The sequence below is a fragment of the Rhodamnia argentea genome, chromosome 11, assembly GCF_020921035.1.
Source record: "Rhodamnia argentea isolate NSW1041297 chromosome 11, ASM2092103v1, whole genome shotgun sequence".
Classification (NCBI taxonomy): domain Eukaryota; kingdom Viridiplantae; phylum Streptophyta; class Magnoliopsida; order Myrtales; family Myrtaceae; genus Rhodamnia; species Rhodamnia argentea.
In genome coordinates, this window is record NC_063160.1 from 8,809,686 (window position 1) to 8,825,961 (window position 16,276).

At 37.1% G+C, this 16,276-nt stretch overlaps 1 protein-coding gene across 1 annotated transcript; it reads left to right on the plus strand.

Annotated features, from left to right (window-relative positions):
- Positions 1–7,793: 7,793 nt before the first annotated feature.
- LOC115746981 (precursor of CEP5-like) lies at positions 7,794–8,168 on the plus strand. Its single transcript, XM_030682986.1, has one exon. The coding sequence runs from the start codon at positions 7,794–7,796 to the stop codon at positions 8,166–8,168; it is 375 nt and encodes a 124-aa protein (XP_030538846.1).
- The last annotated feature ends 8,108 nt before the right edge of the window (positions 8,169–16,276 follow it).

Genomic DNA, 16,276 nt, shown 5'->3' on the forward strand with positions numbered 1-16,276 from the left:
CGACACCTAACTCTAGATATGATACTCGCCGGAATTGAAACGACGATGGGGATCTGAAAATTACAGCTAGGCTAGGCTAAAGGCTAAAGGTTAAGAGCTAAGAGCTAGTTTGAAAATGCAAGTATTTTGGATTTGTTGTGTGTTTTTGTATCTTGCTATTGCGAGGTATTTATAGGCAAGCTCTTTGATAACCGCCGAGCGGTTTCTTCCTTTGGCCCCACGCTTTGCTCTTTTCCATAAGCCACGTGGATGACGGTTTCCCAATCTTTGCGCCTTTTCTTTTTACCTCGTGGGGATTATCGCCAACCGCTTCGATCGTGGCCTCCCTCCGCGCGCTTTTCTTGCTTTAGAAGGAAGTGGCGCCAGAATTTACCCCGACACGTGGCACCTTTCTGATTGGCACGTTCCTTGCTCCAGTGTCCCTTCCCGTAGCTGATCATCGCTTCCTCACGTGCTCGTCACGAGGCTTTCTTGAATTATTTTAAGTGTCAACACATTCCAAATCAAGAAATGTTCGTAGATGAAAACACTGTATTTGGACCAACTGATGGTACGTTTGATTCATTGAAAACTGCATGTCAAAAGAAAATATTTTCAACAAAAATCCTTTTTAAAAGAAAATGGTTAGTTTTTATTTGTTTGGTGATATAGGGAAAGTAGTTTCCTTCTTGCCAGAAGAGGAAGTTGTTTTCCTCTAATCTAGATTTGTTGTTTTTTAGTTCATGGAAAATATATTTCGTGGATCAATTAGTTTTCCGTCATCTAACACCGAAAGTCGGAAATAAATTTTCGGAAACTAATTTTCTTTAAACAAGCGGACCTAACATTGTTGATAGTAATACACGGGGTTTCAACAATGAGAATAAGTAGCACCCACCCCAACCACACCCCCCCTCTCTCTCTCTCTCTCTCTCTCTCTCTCTCTCTCTCTGGGCCTTTGCGCAATTGTAGAGGGGCTTGCATTTCCTCGAGCTCTGTCTCATCAAAGGTAATTAAGGAGATGCTACCTCTGATCTTTGTTGTACGGCTAAGAGATGCAAAACTCGTTGCGAATTGATGGGATCCAACTAATAAGGTAGGGGAAAAGTTATGATTGAATTAGGGTTTTTCTTAATAATGATCCTATGTATGTCGTTGAATATACAATTGACCAATTAGATTTCGAACAACATCAAATTTTTTGAATTATCTTTTAAAAGATTACAAAAATCCTTATGTACTTTGCAGTCCATATGAATTACCTTCCTCACATTTCAAAATTTACAACTCCGGACCTCACTTTTTGCATTGGACTTCAAGTTACATCTTCCACCACACGTAATTTATCAAGTTGGTAGTTTTTTTTTTCCAGATTGCCCCATCCTCAACTTTAGATTTCATATTCTGGGTATAGACATCATGTATGCATGAGGGTGAAAAGGCCTTTCTTGATTAGGGAGATGCAAAATATAAGTCTTGATTTGTGAAGGGGATACTTGACACGAAATAAAAATTTAAAAATGCCTTTTACAATTATCTCATTTTCTTTTAACAGAAGAAGTTTCTAGTATATTTGGCATATGATGTGACAGCTCCACGGAATAATGTTTTGTCCGGAAACCAGGAACGGCCAGGAAGTCAAAAACCAATAATTTTTTATTGCAGAGGTTCAATCAATCATCATTCAGTCAAATGGAATGTCCTTCTCTTTCCCAGCTGTTGTTTTCTATGACTCTTGTTGAATGGCGCCTCTCACGCGAGGAAGCCACCATTCACAGAAGTTTCCCATCACTGGTGGGGCAGGGAGAAGATTAACATGTAATTTTCTTGCTTATCAGTACTGTTTAGAAGAGTTTCTTGAGTTAAATTGCATTTTGTCTATATATATGATGGTAATGTTTACAATTAACAAGAAATGTTAGACTAATTACATCGATGAAGAATGCAAACAAGTTAAGCTATTCGAGTAACCCAATTCTGCCAAAAGACAATGCAAACTTATTCTTGTGAAAAAAATACCCTCAATTATCACAAGTAGAGCACAAAAATACAGTGGGGCTGATTACCATCCCTTCATTCTTTCACACTACAGTGGAATAGAGCCAGTCTTTTGCATGAAACCAACTAACAAATACCATCGACAGAATCAATAAATGTTCAGCACATTCAATTGAAGTTACGTCTGTAACGGATTTCTTTTGTCGAATGTGTAACGCATTGCTTTAGTTTATGAAGAAGCCCATTTCAGGTAGGTATATTTTAAATCCGTGAAGTACCCCACTACTATAAATAAGCTAGAGCCAAAATTCTAGTTAAGTAGCTTAAATACGAGTGTTATCAATAAAAGATAGAGGAATCAAGTCTATAAGTCCAATCTTCACACAAGTCTGTTCTTTAACTACTAAAGCTACGTTTGATAGCTAGGATAAAAGTCAAGATATGATAAAATCCATCATATCTCGTGTTTGGTTTTTGTCCAAGACAAGATAAAGTTGAATATAAAGAGGATATAACTTGGATAAAATTATCCTACTGGGGATATGAGATAAAGATGGATAGGATTTCTTGTAACTCGTGGTACAAGAGCTACTTTTCTCGAATAACAAATGTCCTAAATAATAAAGCCAAAATAATATTTAAATACAAATATAATTTTCAATTTAATGTGGAAAATAAAGTTCAAAATAACAAAAAAATTATTTGTCTTATTTCTCGTATATTTATTTGAAATTCTTTCTACTTTATAATATATATTTTGTACAAATATTTAGCATTTACATTATTGCAAATTTGAGGTATAATAGTATATTTATTATTTGATAACATTTTTATTAAGGAATGCTAGAAGGAAATAAAAAAATATAAAGAAAGAGATGGAAAATAAAATAAAAATAAGTAAATAAAACAGAAGAACTTAGATTTTAAATGAAAACGTTCAAACTTGAAAAATATCTTGTAATTCTAGAAGAATGAGGAGCAATGAAATCTCTAAAGGAAAAACTACCCTCTCCGTCTCATTCTTCTCCTCCCTCGTATCTTTGGTTCATATTAAAGTTTCACTACTGCTCCATAGCTTTTTAGTTCACATCAAAACCCCACAAAAACAGTGAGAGAGTCGAAGCTTCTTCAACTTCGTAACTCTCTAGTTCACGTACAAAGTCACAAAAGGAACAAGAGAGTTGAAACTCATTCTTGTTCATAAATTTGTGGTTCATGTTGAAGTTTAATGAAAGTATCGAGAGGGTCAAATCACTATACTTATCATAATTGCAAAAGTGAGTGATCATATTTTGTTGGCTGTGAATTATGAAAAATTCTTGCAATCTTCATTTGTGTTTTGTCAAGTTCATTTTCATTGATATATCAATAAATACCAAACAATTGACAGGATATGTTATGAAAATATCCGGCTTCATTACAGCGATTTACCAAACAATTGATAGAATATATCATTGAGTTTCATATTCTATCCTATACTATCTTACAATAACTAGAAATTGAAACGACCAAATACAACTTAAGCCAGTTTAACAAGGCAAGGGTTTCAATAATTTCACCTTTGGCTAAAGCCGGGGAATACCAAGCAGATTAGTACTGAAAATTGATATTTCCATCTTGATCTTGTGCTTCTTCTTTTAACCTTTCTTGGTAATAGCTTATCAAGACAAACTCTACACAGGCGGGAGTCAATTGGACGTAATTCTAGGTTTTAATATATTTGGCCGCCACAGACTGGGTGGTGGCCCAAAGTCAGATTTTTTCCAATCAGAGTACCTTTTGGTGCAGCGCTCAAAAGAAGATGCAGCTCTATTTTATACATAAGTGCTCAATCTCTCGGGTTATTGGCGAAGAAATTTCTTAAGTATAGCCCTCAAATTGGAATTTTTTTTTTCACCTTTTGTAAGTTAATTTAGCTGGATTTATTGCTAGCCTTCCAATACGTTACCATGAAATGTCAAGCTTCATGCTTCTAAGTTGAACTTGTCCACCTTAGTTAGGGGTAAAGACGGAACTAGCGCCATAACAATGGTAAGATTGCTCACTTTTATGCCAAAATTTTTCAAATAATAATTGAAGTGTCAAAACTTTTTAAGAGCAATTACTTACATGATGTTGGTGTACCCCATGTACATGATTCCTCAATTCAAAAACTTTTAAAAGCAAATTGCATTTCTTGTACTAGTGTTTGAGATGTTTGCGGCGTGCCTATCTCTATAGTAAGAGCACTCAGCTTCCTATATATAACGTGATCAAATATTTGAACTTGTCCCAAATGAAGATATAATTGAATATTGAACCTTTAATAATAGTGCCATATGAAAATCTGCCTATAGGTGAGGTGCGGATTGACACAAGCAATTTTTCAACACTCATGACTAGAAGGACTTGATTAAATTCTCTTAAAACAAATTTAACTTAATTGCACCAAGTCAAATCTATAAGACTCGGTTGCATTCTGTACACATGATTTAGAACTATAAATCAAACATTTTCCCATGGCACATTGAATGGTAAGCTATTAGTTACATATAAAATGAACCATAATCGATGATGATCTTCAAGTCTTGTGTGACTCATAAGACATATAGGGAAGATCCTCCACAAAATCTACAATGTGCAGAAATATTTTGAGAGGATGCGTGCAAATTTTAATTATGAAGCAGTTAACCCTGACCATCCAAAAATTTAATTATGTGAACCCCATTCATCCAATTTGATAGGTCAATCGGAATGCTCATGCTTTCATGGGTATAATTGACCATATAATAATAAGTCAAGAAAATTGTTCAATCATTCATAAATATATTCTACAGATGCCAATTCAGGCCTAAACTTTCTAATTTTACCAATTTAGTCATAAACCTTTGTGCGAAATTTCGACGTAGTCATTCCGATCAATTTTCACTAGAAATCGCTAATGTAGCAATGTGCCACGTAGGACAGCTAGCAATGAGTTGATCACTACATCAGCAATAACGAAAATTGATCAGATTGATTACATTGGAATTTTGCTCAAAAGTTTAGGACCAAATCGATAAAATTGAAAAGTTTAGGACCAAATTTCAACCGAAATTTGCATAGATCCCTCAGAAACAGGTCACCACCCATATTTAGATCTTAGTTGAATTTGGGCTTGGGTCTGTGTTATATCCATACTATGTAACTCGCCAATTAGAGATATGGTTTGAAGAAACAATGAAAATATAGCCCAACCATATTTGCATGGACCCTTCAGAAACAGGGCCATATTTGCACATCACTCATATTTTTATGTAGTTAAGTTTGCTTATGGATGATTTTACTTACTTCTAGCCCACTAATACGAGGTATGATTGCAAGAAATTGTTTTGAAAAATGTATGGAAGAGAATAAAACCAGAGAAACATAATGTTAGAAATTACGCAAACTCCACGAGAGGCCTAAAAAAATTGGGTCGTTCTCTCAGTCACAAAGATGTAACTCTTAGAAGAGCATGTGACGGCTCCGGGCCGATTCCAACTGGTCAAGAATCAACATACGGTTTGAATTGTTAATAGCCGCAAAAATTGACCATGAGAAGCTAACATGGAAAAAGCTTCCTAAGATCCAAAAGCTAAGTGGCTCAATCACACTCTGGTTCTTATACTATTGCTATTTTTGTTTTTGGCAACAACACTAAGTATATTTTTTTTTTTTGGGCGAAGAACCCTAAGTAGTTGGAAAGCTGAAACTCAATCCTTATTTAATGGTCAATAATGCTAAAGTTTCTTGTGGGGAGAGGTATATAAGAAGTACGGGCAAATATTCCCTAAAAAATGCTTGCTACGTCAAATCAATTACGTTTCAAGGATACGTGAGTACTACATTGGATCTGATGAGAAAATATCGGTGAAGTACTGTGATTGGTTTTGTACATTATATTATTTATAAATTAAGTTAATTTACTTTTTTCTCGAAGAAGTACCAGAAAAATAGCCTAGGCCAACACTATGAAGAACGTGAATGCATGGTGGGTTGAAGCTAGCTAGTTGTGGCGGCAATTTGCCTTCCACATGCATCAACATGCTTTGGTTATAGTAAATAATACAATGCTTTAATGATTGAAGGAGAAAGAGAGAAGGAAAATTTGAAAGGGCTTGAAGCACACCTTCTATTGGCATGAATTCTTCACAGCTCGCCGTAGAATCAGAAGAGACTTGTTTCCCTTATGTTCTGTATCATCATTTCCTCCTATTTTTTGACTTGACATCAGAACGTCTGTTATTATATGGCTCTTCCTCTTAATGACTATCTAACATACATATTCAGTATGACTTCAAATTTCCTCTAATCCATGTATAGATTGAAAGTAATGATAAAAACCTAACATATGAGAGCGCTGCAATATAGACGGCAGTCAAGTAACCAACGCATTTAATGGGAAACGTCATTCACTGAAAGGTTCCCGCTTACCGTATTACATTTTCTACGAGACTTTTGATTCATTTTATGGTTCAAGACTTATGGATAGAGGTGGTTAGAGCATAGATCAAATGAGGTGTCATACCATTTAAGGGAGAAGTTTAAAAAAAGTCATAAACCTTTTGGATTGGTAGTAATTCAATCTTAAATCTTTTAATTCTGTCAATAAAGTCATAAACTTCTTGCATTTGAGTCAATTGAGTCCATCCGGCTAATTTTGGCAAAATGATTGACATGGATGCTAGTTGTTTTACGTGGCATGAATGACGCCGACGTGGACATCTTTTTTATAATTATTCAATAATTTTTATTTTATGAATATATTTTTTGGTTTTTTATTTTTATTTTTTTATTTTCTCTTTTTTATTTATTTTTTCTGATTGAGGGCCGATGAGGGTTACCAGCCAACCCTTAGTGGCCCCAAGTGAGGGCCGGGGCACCCTCGCCTGGCCCAAATCTCGTGAGGGCGTCATGGCCCTCGTCGGCCACGATTAGGGCCTGTGAGCCCTCACCGGCCCTCAATAAAAACAAAAAAGAGAAAATGAAAAGAAAAAAAAACCAAAAAAAAAATGTTTACGTCGGTGCAGTCTATGCCAAGTAGGATGACCAGCATCCACGTCATCGAATCTAGCTAAAATAGACCGGATTAATTGAATTGACATAAATGCAAAAGATTTATGATTGAGTTGGCTTAATTAAAATGTTTATAACTAAATTGGCACAAATGCAATATACTTATTACTTCTTTGGCACATTTCCGTACCATTTAACTAAATCAACTTAAGCATCACAAGCCCATATTCCGACAAAATGGGTAATAACATATCAAGGAAAAACAGGCTGCACATGTCGAGCTAGTTAGAGCTCAATTAGACAAAGAAAAAAAAAAAAGTTGGAGAACGAAAGTAAGAATGTAGTTCTTTAGTCCAACTACGACTGTTATCTCTAAATTACATTTCTATGTAAAGAAGCGAACTCGGGATATTTACTAAATACTCAACCCTAAATTCATAATGCTTAATGAAGTCAGGTCAGGAGTTTAATGTTTTTGCTAAGAAAGCTCTCGAATTTTGTTTCAAGGCCTCATGCTCTATGAAATTGCCGGATGCCTTAAACGGTCCTAATACCCTATTCAATAAATGGTTATGCTTTCTTCCACCACGGTTGGAGGGAACTATCTTTTCCCATAATTCCGTGTGCCTTTGTAGATTTCACTTTGATTCTCTCATTAGTTTATTGAACTTATTGAATCTCGTACTAGTCCGGTAGGGTTGCTTCAGATTCTATAAATACCAAGCGAGTTGATGCTCTCTAGGCATCTTCTCAGCTGCGTACTCTCTCTCTCTCTCTCCCCCTCTCTCTTTCTTCCCGCCATGGCCCAAAACAAGGTTCTCTTTGCCTTCGTCTTTCTTCTTCTAGCCTTCTCTCCAAAACTCCAGTCCACTCAAGCTAGGCAGTTGAAGCTCACCACGCAAAAGCAACACCCATTTTCAAACAAGCTTCAAAATGTGCATGAACTCCTAGAAAAGGAACCAAGGAAAACCATAACCGAGCAGAGCAAAAACTTGCATGGTGAAATTTTAAACAAAGCCACGAACACTGATATATCCGCCACTCAGCTGCCGCCGCCACCAAGTGCGATGGTGGTGGGAACAACGCTGCCGCCAACTCCCGACCACAGCTTAGATGACTTCAGGCCCACGGATCCTGGCCACAGCCCCGGGGTTGGCCATCCGCTGCAGAACTAGGGTTTTATCATCGATATCGTTGTGTTCAATTGCGCTTGTTCTTTGTTTTCGTCATGTATGTCTCATCATTCTGTCTTTGATTAGGGTTGATGTTTCGGTTTAAGTTTGAGTCGGTCGGCTAGTGCAAGTGCTTTCCGTCCATGTAAGACAAAAGCGTGCAAATCTAAGTTGTCGCTTGTTCATTTCTTTTTTTTTGTTTTGTTTTTGTTTTGGGTCGAATGTTCATTTCTATTAACGAGCTCAGTTTGTGGTTGTTTTATTTGCTCCTTTTATAATTGTTGTATTCTCAAATATGCAGTCATCCGATATTGGTCCCGCTCAGTGACCTGGTCGGAGGAAACTTCCTCCAAACTACTCTTCTATATTGGTGGATTATAACTACACAGATTGACCATATTTATAGTTAGTTAAGTTTGCTTGTGGATGATTTTGACAACTTATAAATAAGTAAACTGAGCAAACAAATAAATTAGGCATCGGATTCACATGGTTCAGTTGGTGGGATCTACTTTGAGAGAGCAACGCATAATTTCACTATAGATCAACCAATATAACGGAAATTATAATCACAACGAATTACAACTCTTCTCTAAAAATATGAACTTCTCTGCTATTCTTCTCGCAACCCCTTGTGGGCTCGATTGTTGTAGATATTTTCTAAGTCCAAATTGTGCCTGAAATTTGTCATAATTGTGGACCTCATTTGAACACCACTTCACAAGGATTGTTAGACACAACTTCCTTAGTCACAAATAAAGCAAAACCACTGTTACAGCCATATCAATCAGGAGATCGAACATGCACTTTGTCAAACTCAGTAGCTAAAAAAACCCATTGCGTCTACAAGCTCCCCCTCGCTGCTAGCACCATCTGTGTCAAATACTAAGTAATTATCTGCTCCCGTAGGAGCATTTGGTTGCAATCCACCTTGAGCTAAACACTATCCGGAGTCATTTAAACACTGCCATAATCACTTCTTCCTAGAAGTATTAAAGATTCATCATATCTAACTTTTCTGTTGGCTACACATGAATTGAAGTCCTAGCAGCACAACAGATTGCCTCACTCACATTTCGCACAGCCTATGAATATTCACATTATCCCCTCCCATCGAGTTTACTATCAGCCACTGGAACCGGCAACCAAATATTAGAAGTTTTATTGGAGCTACATCCACGGCCATGTCACCTTCATATTGGCTCCACACTTCAATCATATATACTCACAATCTCTCTCTCCCTCGTGCACTCTCGGCCATCGAAGCAAGTCCATCTCCACAGGCATTGCACGTCTGCCGCGTAGAATCCTCCGCACGACCAGCAGCCCCCCGTGACAATTTGCAATCTCAGCGAGTCTTCCTTCAGGTACCGGCTCTACCAGACGATGGCTCAGCTGCAGCCGCACTCATCCTGCCCATTTGCCACCACGGCTCTGCAGTCCACCGCCGTTTTCTGATCGACGCCCTGCAAGTGCTCTGTCCTTTAACAAAGCCTCTGATTTTTCAACTGCAGGTGTTCTGTTGTCCAGTTTTTCCATAGTTCAGACAAGTTTTCCGGCAGCCTCCAAGCGACGTTTATACAACACCAGCAAACCTCAGTCCAGTCATGCTGTTTCCCAGACTTGGCACCGCTCCTGGTCGTTGCTAAGTAGCCCCTCCGACGAGCACAATCTTTTGTCCAAGACCTTGCCATGCCCGGAGCTTGTCTCGTCGTCGTTTTTCTGTAGCCAAATCACCGTTACCGGTACTCATCCGGGTCGCTAAGTTAATTTAGGGAACCTCCTATAATTAACCCAATTCGAATATCTAGTTACCTGATTCGGATTATTACGACTCTAATCTTGATTTGTTGTGAATTTTAGGCGGAGTTTCAATCTTTAAGACCTAAGATTGGATTCCCGGTTACCTTTATTTCTGTCATGGCTCGTGGAGAATATTTGTTTGTGTGAATTTATATACTGCATGTCATTAATTTAGAAGACTTTCCTATTATGAAAATCCAAAAAATTTGCGTTGCATTTAGAATAAAGTTAGTTTCCTAGTTTAAAATTACCTATTTTAGAACCAAGTATTAGTTTAAGCTAGGTCATATTATATATATATTAGTTTCCCATTTTATTTCTAAAAGGAAATCCTAAAAAATAACATGCATAAATCGTATAGAATTAGCCTCACAATTTCAAATGTCATACCTTACATGTCATTTAGTAATCACATGTTTAGGATCCATGTCATAATATTCATGTCATAATATCCATGTCATAAATTCCATATCATAATAGCCATCTCACATAAATCAAATTGCATGCCATGTAGTTTATATTTATTTTTTCCGTCATTAGAAGTAGGTCACATATAAATTGCATTTAATTTTCATGTCAGATGTCATTGATTTAAATTAGAGTTCACATAGACATAACTTAGATTAAAATTGCATCTCATGCATTGCATATAGTTTAATCTTAAAAATAAAGCCCCAAAAAAGTTAAATGTCAATACATATATAAATAATATTTAGCTGATGCATACATTTTTTAAATTCATATCCTACGGAAGACTTGAGGCATTATCCTATTGAAGTCATGCTTTAGTTAATGCATTGAAGTTTTTGCCCACATTTCTAGCAATTTATTTACGCTTTGGTTTATTGAGTGTTAAACTCTTAATTGCGTACCCGCATGAACACCCATCACATGTTGGCAGCTTAAGGTTAAAATTGACCAAAAAAATTCATTGAAATGGCTTTTTATTAATCTAATATAACCAAGTTCCTCCGTCCGTAATATCTATGCTTCGGAAAATTAAATGATTTCCTCCATTTTACTTAGGTTTCTAATCAACCCTAATGGATTAGTGGCGACTCTAAATTGAATTGATTTGCAAGTTCATATGATTTTAGTTGAAACCCCAAAGTTGCAAATGGTATGGGCTTGGGAGAGTCCACGCTAATCATTTGCTTAACAATACATTAGACTTCACTTGATGGTTCACTTATGAGAAGGTCGCTACGGGTTTAAATTGCTCGATCTTGGGAACATCATCGAACTTTTATTTCAGCACAAACACCCAAAATTTTCTCGAGTAATCATCCATAATTGCAGCATAAATCTGTTACATTTTCTCGATGGAAGCCGCGACAGCATTGGAAAATTCAAGTGAATCAACTATGCAACCTTTGTTTTTTCTCTTATTCATATTGAACTATAGTTTCTGCTTCTTACTCAACCTATATGTATCTCAACCATATAACCATAGAGTCCTTCACTCATAACCTTAGGAATCTCTTGCCAATGTACCTTGAATGCATATGCCCCAAGTCAGATTCTCAAACAAATGCATTCGATGTCTCCTCGTTGAAATTGGCAACTATCCTTATATCTCATAAAAGCCACCATGCTTGATTCTTATCATTATTGCCAAACCTCGAACGACCTTCAAAACTTTATTTTTTGAAGTATATGAACATTAAGCTAAATTTGGGGCACTTAAGGAAATCATGTTCTCATTGACTTTGGAACATACCTTGCTTAGTCAATGTCGGGGAAAAGTGCACTAGAAGTCCCATAACTTGTGTACGGCGTTCACTTAAATGCCATAATTTTCAAAACGTTCACTTAAGTGCCATAACTTTAAAAAATCGTTCACTTGAGTGCTATAGTAACTTTTTCAGCATGTCACGTCAGCTTTCCGGTGTGCTACAGTAACTTTCCGCGCGTGCCACGTTAGTTTTCCAACGTGCTACGGTAACTTTTCTAGCATATCCGTCGGTTTTCTGTCTACCACATCAGCTTTTTCGGCGTTCACGTCAACATGGCACTCAAGTGAACAATTTTTAAAATTTATGGCACTTAAGTAAACGTTTTGAAAGTTATGGCACTCAAGTGAACGTCGTACAAAAGTTGTGGCACTTCTATTGTACTTTTCCCATCAATGTTGTCACGATAACGTCATGCAATCTGATTCTGACATCGTCAACATCCAAAAACACCGTACTCGGTATTGTTTCCCAAGTGCACTTTGCTACTATATATGCAATTGATAAGTAGTAAACCGGTTCAAGTTGTTGTAGCATGTAACGTAACAACAAGAATCCATTAATCCATCTGTCAAAAAGAGAATCCTCGGTGACAAACAAGACATGATCATCACCACTCGAGACACTATATTAATTGAAGCAATATCATCAATAAACTCAACTTTAAGTCCCCTACTTTCTCATTCATCAACTTAAGGTAATCCTTTGAGATGGCACTTCGCCGTAGCTTCAACGAGATAGCACCACTAGTCCTAGTCTATCTTCATATGATTAGCATCACATTACTCTACTAAAATGGGAAGCACATGTTCACCAAATTCTTTTCTGCGGATGTCTTCATTAGAATTGAATTGCGAACATCATCAAATGTCAAGCTTTCTGATCTAGAAGAGTTACTAACAAGCATTAGTATTCCAACTATTAGGCAATGAAGATAATAGAATCAAAGCACCACCGTAATCGATTAAAAATCACATTGAATTCATTGATATGTTCTGGCATCAATGCACCTTTGCCCATCTTTTGCATCAAGTAGACCTTGTTAATCGTATAGGGTTTTTCGTTCATATTCGACAAGGCATTCATTAATCCCATAGTTATCTTCATTTTTACGAGTTAAATAGGGTGTTACGAGCCAACGTCAGCCGAATAACCCATCTCTCCAGGAGATCCCAATTAGCTTATTTCACCAACTTTGGTTTTTATCCAAACATGGGTAAGTGCTAATTCTTCTAGTATAAATAATTCTCAATCTGCATCTTTTAGAAATCGAAATCCTTCTCATCAATTTAGGCAATTTTACTTTTCCTTCTTCTATCGCTATCAATTTGCTTCAACTCGGTCAAGCCTAGATCAGCTAACAATTGTGGTGAAGAGAAAACGATTGAATAATACAATAAATAGAACAAGAAGATAAATTGAACACCAGATTTACGTGGTTCAATTGGTGCGACCTACTCCACGAGAAGAGTAGCACAAGCTTCCATTATAGATCAAGTGATACAATAGAAATTACAACCATACTCGAGTTACTTAAATACTCTTAGCGTTTCTCAACCCCTAATTACATGAAATAACTTACATAATGTTTAGCTCTCACAATTCCTCGCGAATTACACAAAATCTTAACACAAGATTTTCATGGCTTCAAAATCTTAGTATGTAATTCACAAGCATGCTGTACATTTGTTATGGCCAAAAGCTCCTCTTGGATGCTCCTCATGAAAAGGACCCACTTTGTATGTAGAAAAGAATTTGTATTCAAAATAGGAAACATACTCATACAAAGAATTTAACTCAAAAGTAGGAAACCTATTTAGATTGGATTTCCTTTGTGGGCTCAAACTCGAGACACATTTTGAGCAAAATCTTAGTTAAGCCTGTATGTGATTGAAATCCATAAATTGTAACTCACCAACCAGAGATATGGTTCAAAAAAATGAGAAAAATAGCCCAATGATATTTGCATGGACACTTTAGAAACAAGGCCATGTTCCCTTTGATTCCTGATGGGAGGAAATTACCTTCGACTACTCTTCTGTATTGGTTGATTATAGATGCGCAGATCTCTCACATTTATAAATGGTTAAGTTTGCTTCCGAATAATTTTAATAACTTAAAAGCCCGCTACTAAGAAGTATGATTGGAAGAAATTTTTCCTCTTACACTGAATGAAAGGTAATATAGCACCGACAAACATAAAGTTAGAAAGCACATAAACTCCACAAGAGACTACAAGAGGTAGTGAATATTCTTAGTCATGTTCTACGTTCGAGGCCTAAAGACTGGCTCTTTCTCTCTGCTCACAAGCATCCAACTCTTAAAGGAGCATGTGACGGCTCCACCGCTATTTCAAGGGCACCGTCTGAATTGTTAATAGCCGCAGAAACTTAAAATAAGATGCCGACATGGGAAAGGCTGCCTAAGATCCAAAAGCTAAGTAGTTCAATCACACTCTGCTTCTTAGTTATTATTATTTTTATTTTTTGTGCAACAACACAACATCCCAAGTAGTTGGAAAGCTGATATTCAATCCTTATTTAATGGTAAATAATGTTAAGGGATTCGTGGAGGAGAGAGACAGATGGGAAGTACGAGCAAATATAATGTAAATTAAGGCTGCAGGACAAATCAATCATGTTTCAAGAATATGTGAGGCCCATATTGAATCTAAATGAAAAACCAGCAATAACACATTGTGATTGATATTGTCAATTATATTGCCCGCAGATTATGTTTATATAATGTTTTCTCGAAGAATTACGAGAAATAGAGCCGAGACAACACTGAGAAAAACGTGGATGCACGGTGGGCTCAAGCTAGCTAGGAGTGGCAGCAATTTGTCTTCCACATGCGCCCTAGACCTCGCACTCCTACGTTGCCCATGACATATTCAGTATGCCTTTATATTTTCTCCAATGCATGTGTAGGTTTATCATGTTGTCTATAACATATTCAGCTTATAGGCAACATCTGGATTGTTAACGGAGTCACATTCACTAAAAATTTCTGGTTAAGGTGTTATATTTCTGTGAGACTTGTTATTAATCTAGAAGTTTTGAGACTTACGGATAGAGGCACGGTTAAATCATCGGTATATGCTTATATGAAACATGGTACAAATTAAAAAAAATAACTCCATTGTAAGCATTTCACGCAGATATTTCAACAAAATGCTTAGTAATATGTCAATGAAAAAAATGTTGCACATATCGAATGCTCGTTAGTCCAAATATGAATGTTATATCTGAGTCACAATTATACATCTAAAGAAGAGAAGTCGGGATGTGAAAATCGAAAGGAGAAGTCGAGTCAATGAAGACTCAACCATAAATCCATCCGAGAAAACTCGATGAAAAATCAAGGGTCCCCGCTCTAGGAATTAATTAGGGGCGATGGCTGGAAAGAGAGACTGTGGGCCCCAATGAAAATTATTGGGTGTTTAAAAAGGTGTAGATAGCCCAGACAGAAATGTTCATATTTTCATTCACCCACAATTGGAAAAAAACATATTTTAATCATATTTCCGACTGAATTACAAACTATGAGCTTTACTCGCATTCAATTCTCCATATGTTTTGCGGAAAACTTTTTTTCAATAAAATGTTTTCCAGCATTTAGATCGCTTGGAAAAATGAGTCAATAGAAAAAGCTTTTCTACCCATATTTAAGGCTCCGTTTGTTTTGCGGAATACATTTTCCAGAAAATCATTTTTCTAATTTTTTGGCCTTGGAATGCTTAAAAAATGAGTCAATGGAAATGTTTTCTTAGTTAACAAATTTTTTTTCTACCAAATCTTAAATTTTGAATAATGATTTATTTTTTCAAAAATCGGAAATCATTTCCAAAATATGACTAGATATCAAAGTTTACATCAGAAACTCTGTGCTTGGGCACAAATATCCCAACGCTTGTTCTCGAGCCCTCAACGGTGGGGCCGTGTCCGTCAAGGTCTGCTGATGGTTGGCTTGGGCCTATCAAGGTATGGCTTGGGACCCAAGTACTTGTGCGCGAGTCCTTAGTGCTTGGGCCTGGGACCCTCTACTCGTGCCTAAGACCTCAATGCCCAAGCTCGGAACCCCAATGCCCATGCATTGGTCCTAATGCACCCGTGCCCGGATCTATCAAGGTTGGGTTTGAGACCTCAGCACCCTAGCTTGGGTTTATCGAGGCCATGCCCAGAACCCCGACACTTGTGCCCTCGGCCCTAATGCCCATCTCGGGTTCACCAAGGCTGGGCTCTTGTCCATCGAGGTCAAGCTTAGGACACTAGAGCTTGGCGCCTAGCTAGGGTCCATTGAGGCTTGGCCTAGGACCCTAGCATCCGAGACTAGGTAACAATACCATGTGGGGGCTAGCCTTATCACCTAGAGGGGGTGAACATGTGATTTCAATGAACTATAGAAATCAATGCGGAATTAAAATAGATAAGCTCAAAGCTAAGCTCATATGATGATCGCTAACAAGATCTAAGGTGTTATCGGATGTAGTTGCATGCATAATTTAACTATCACAATAAAATAACAAAGAGTTTAAAGGATAGAAAATTTGCACAGAGAGTTTATAGTGTTTCG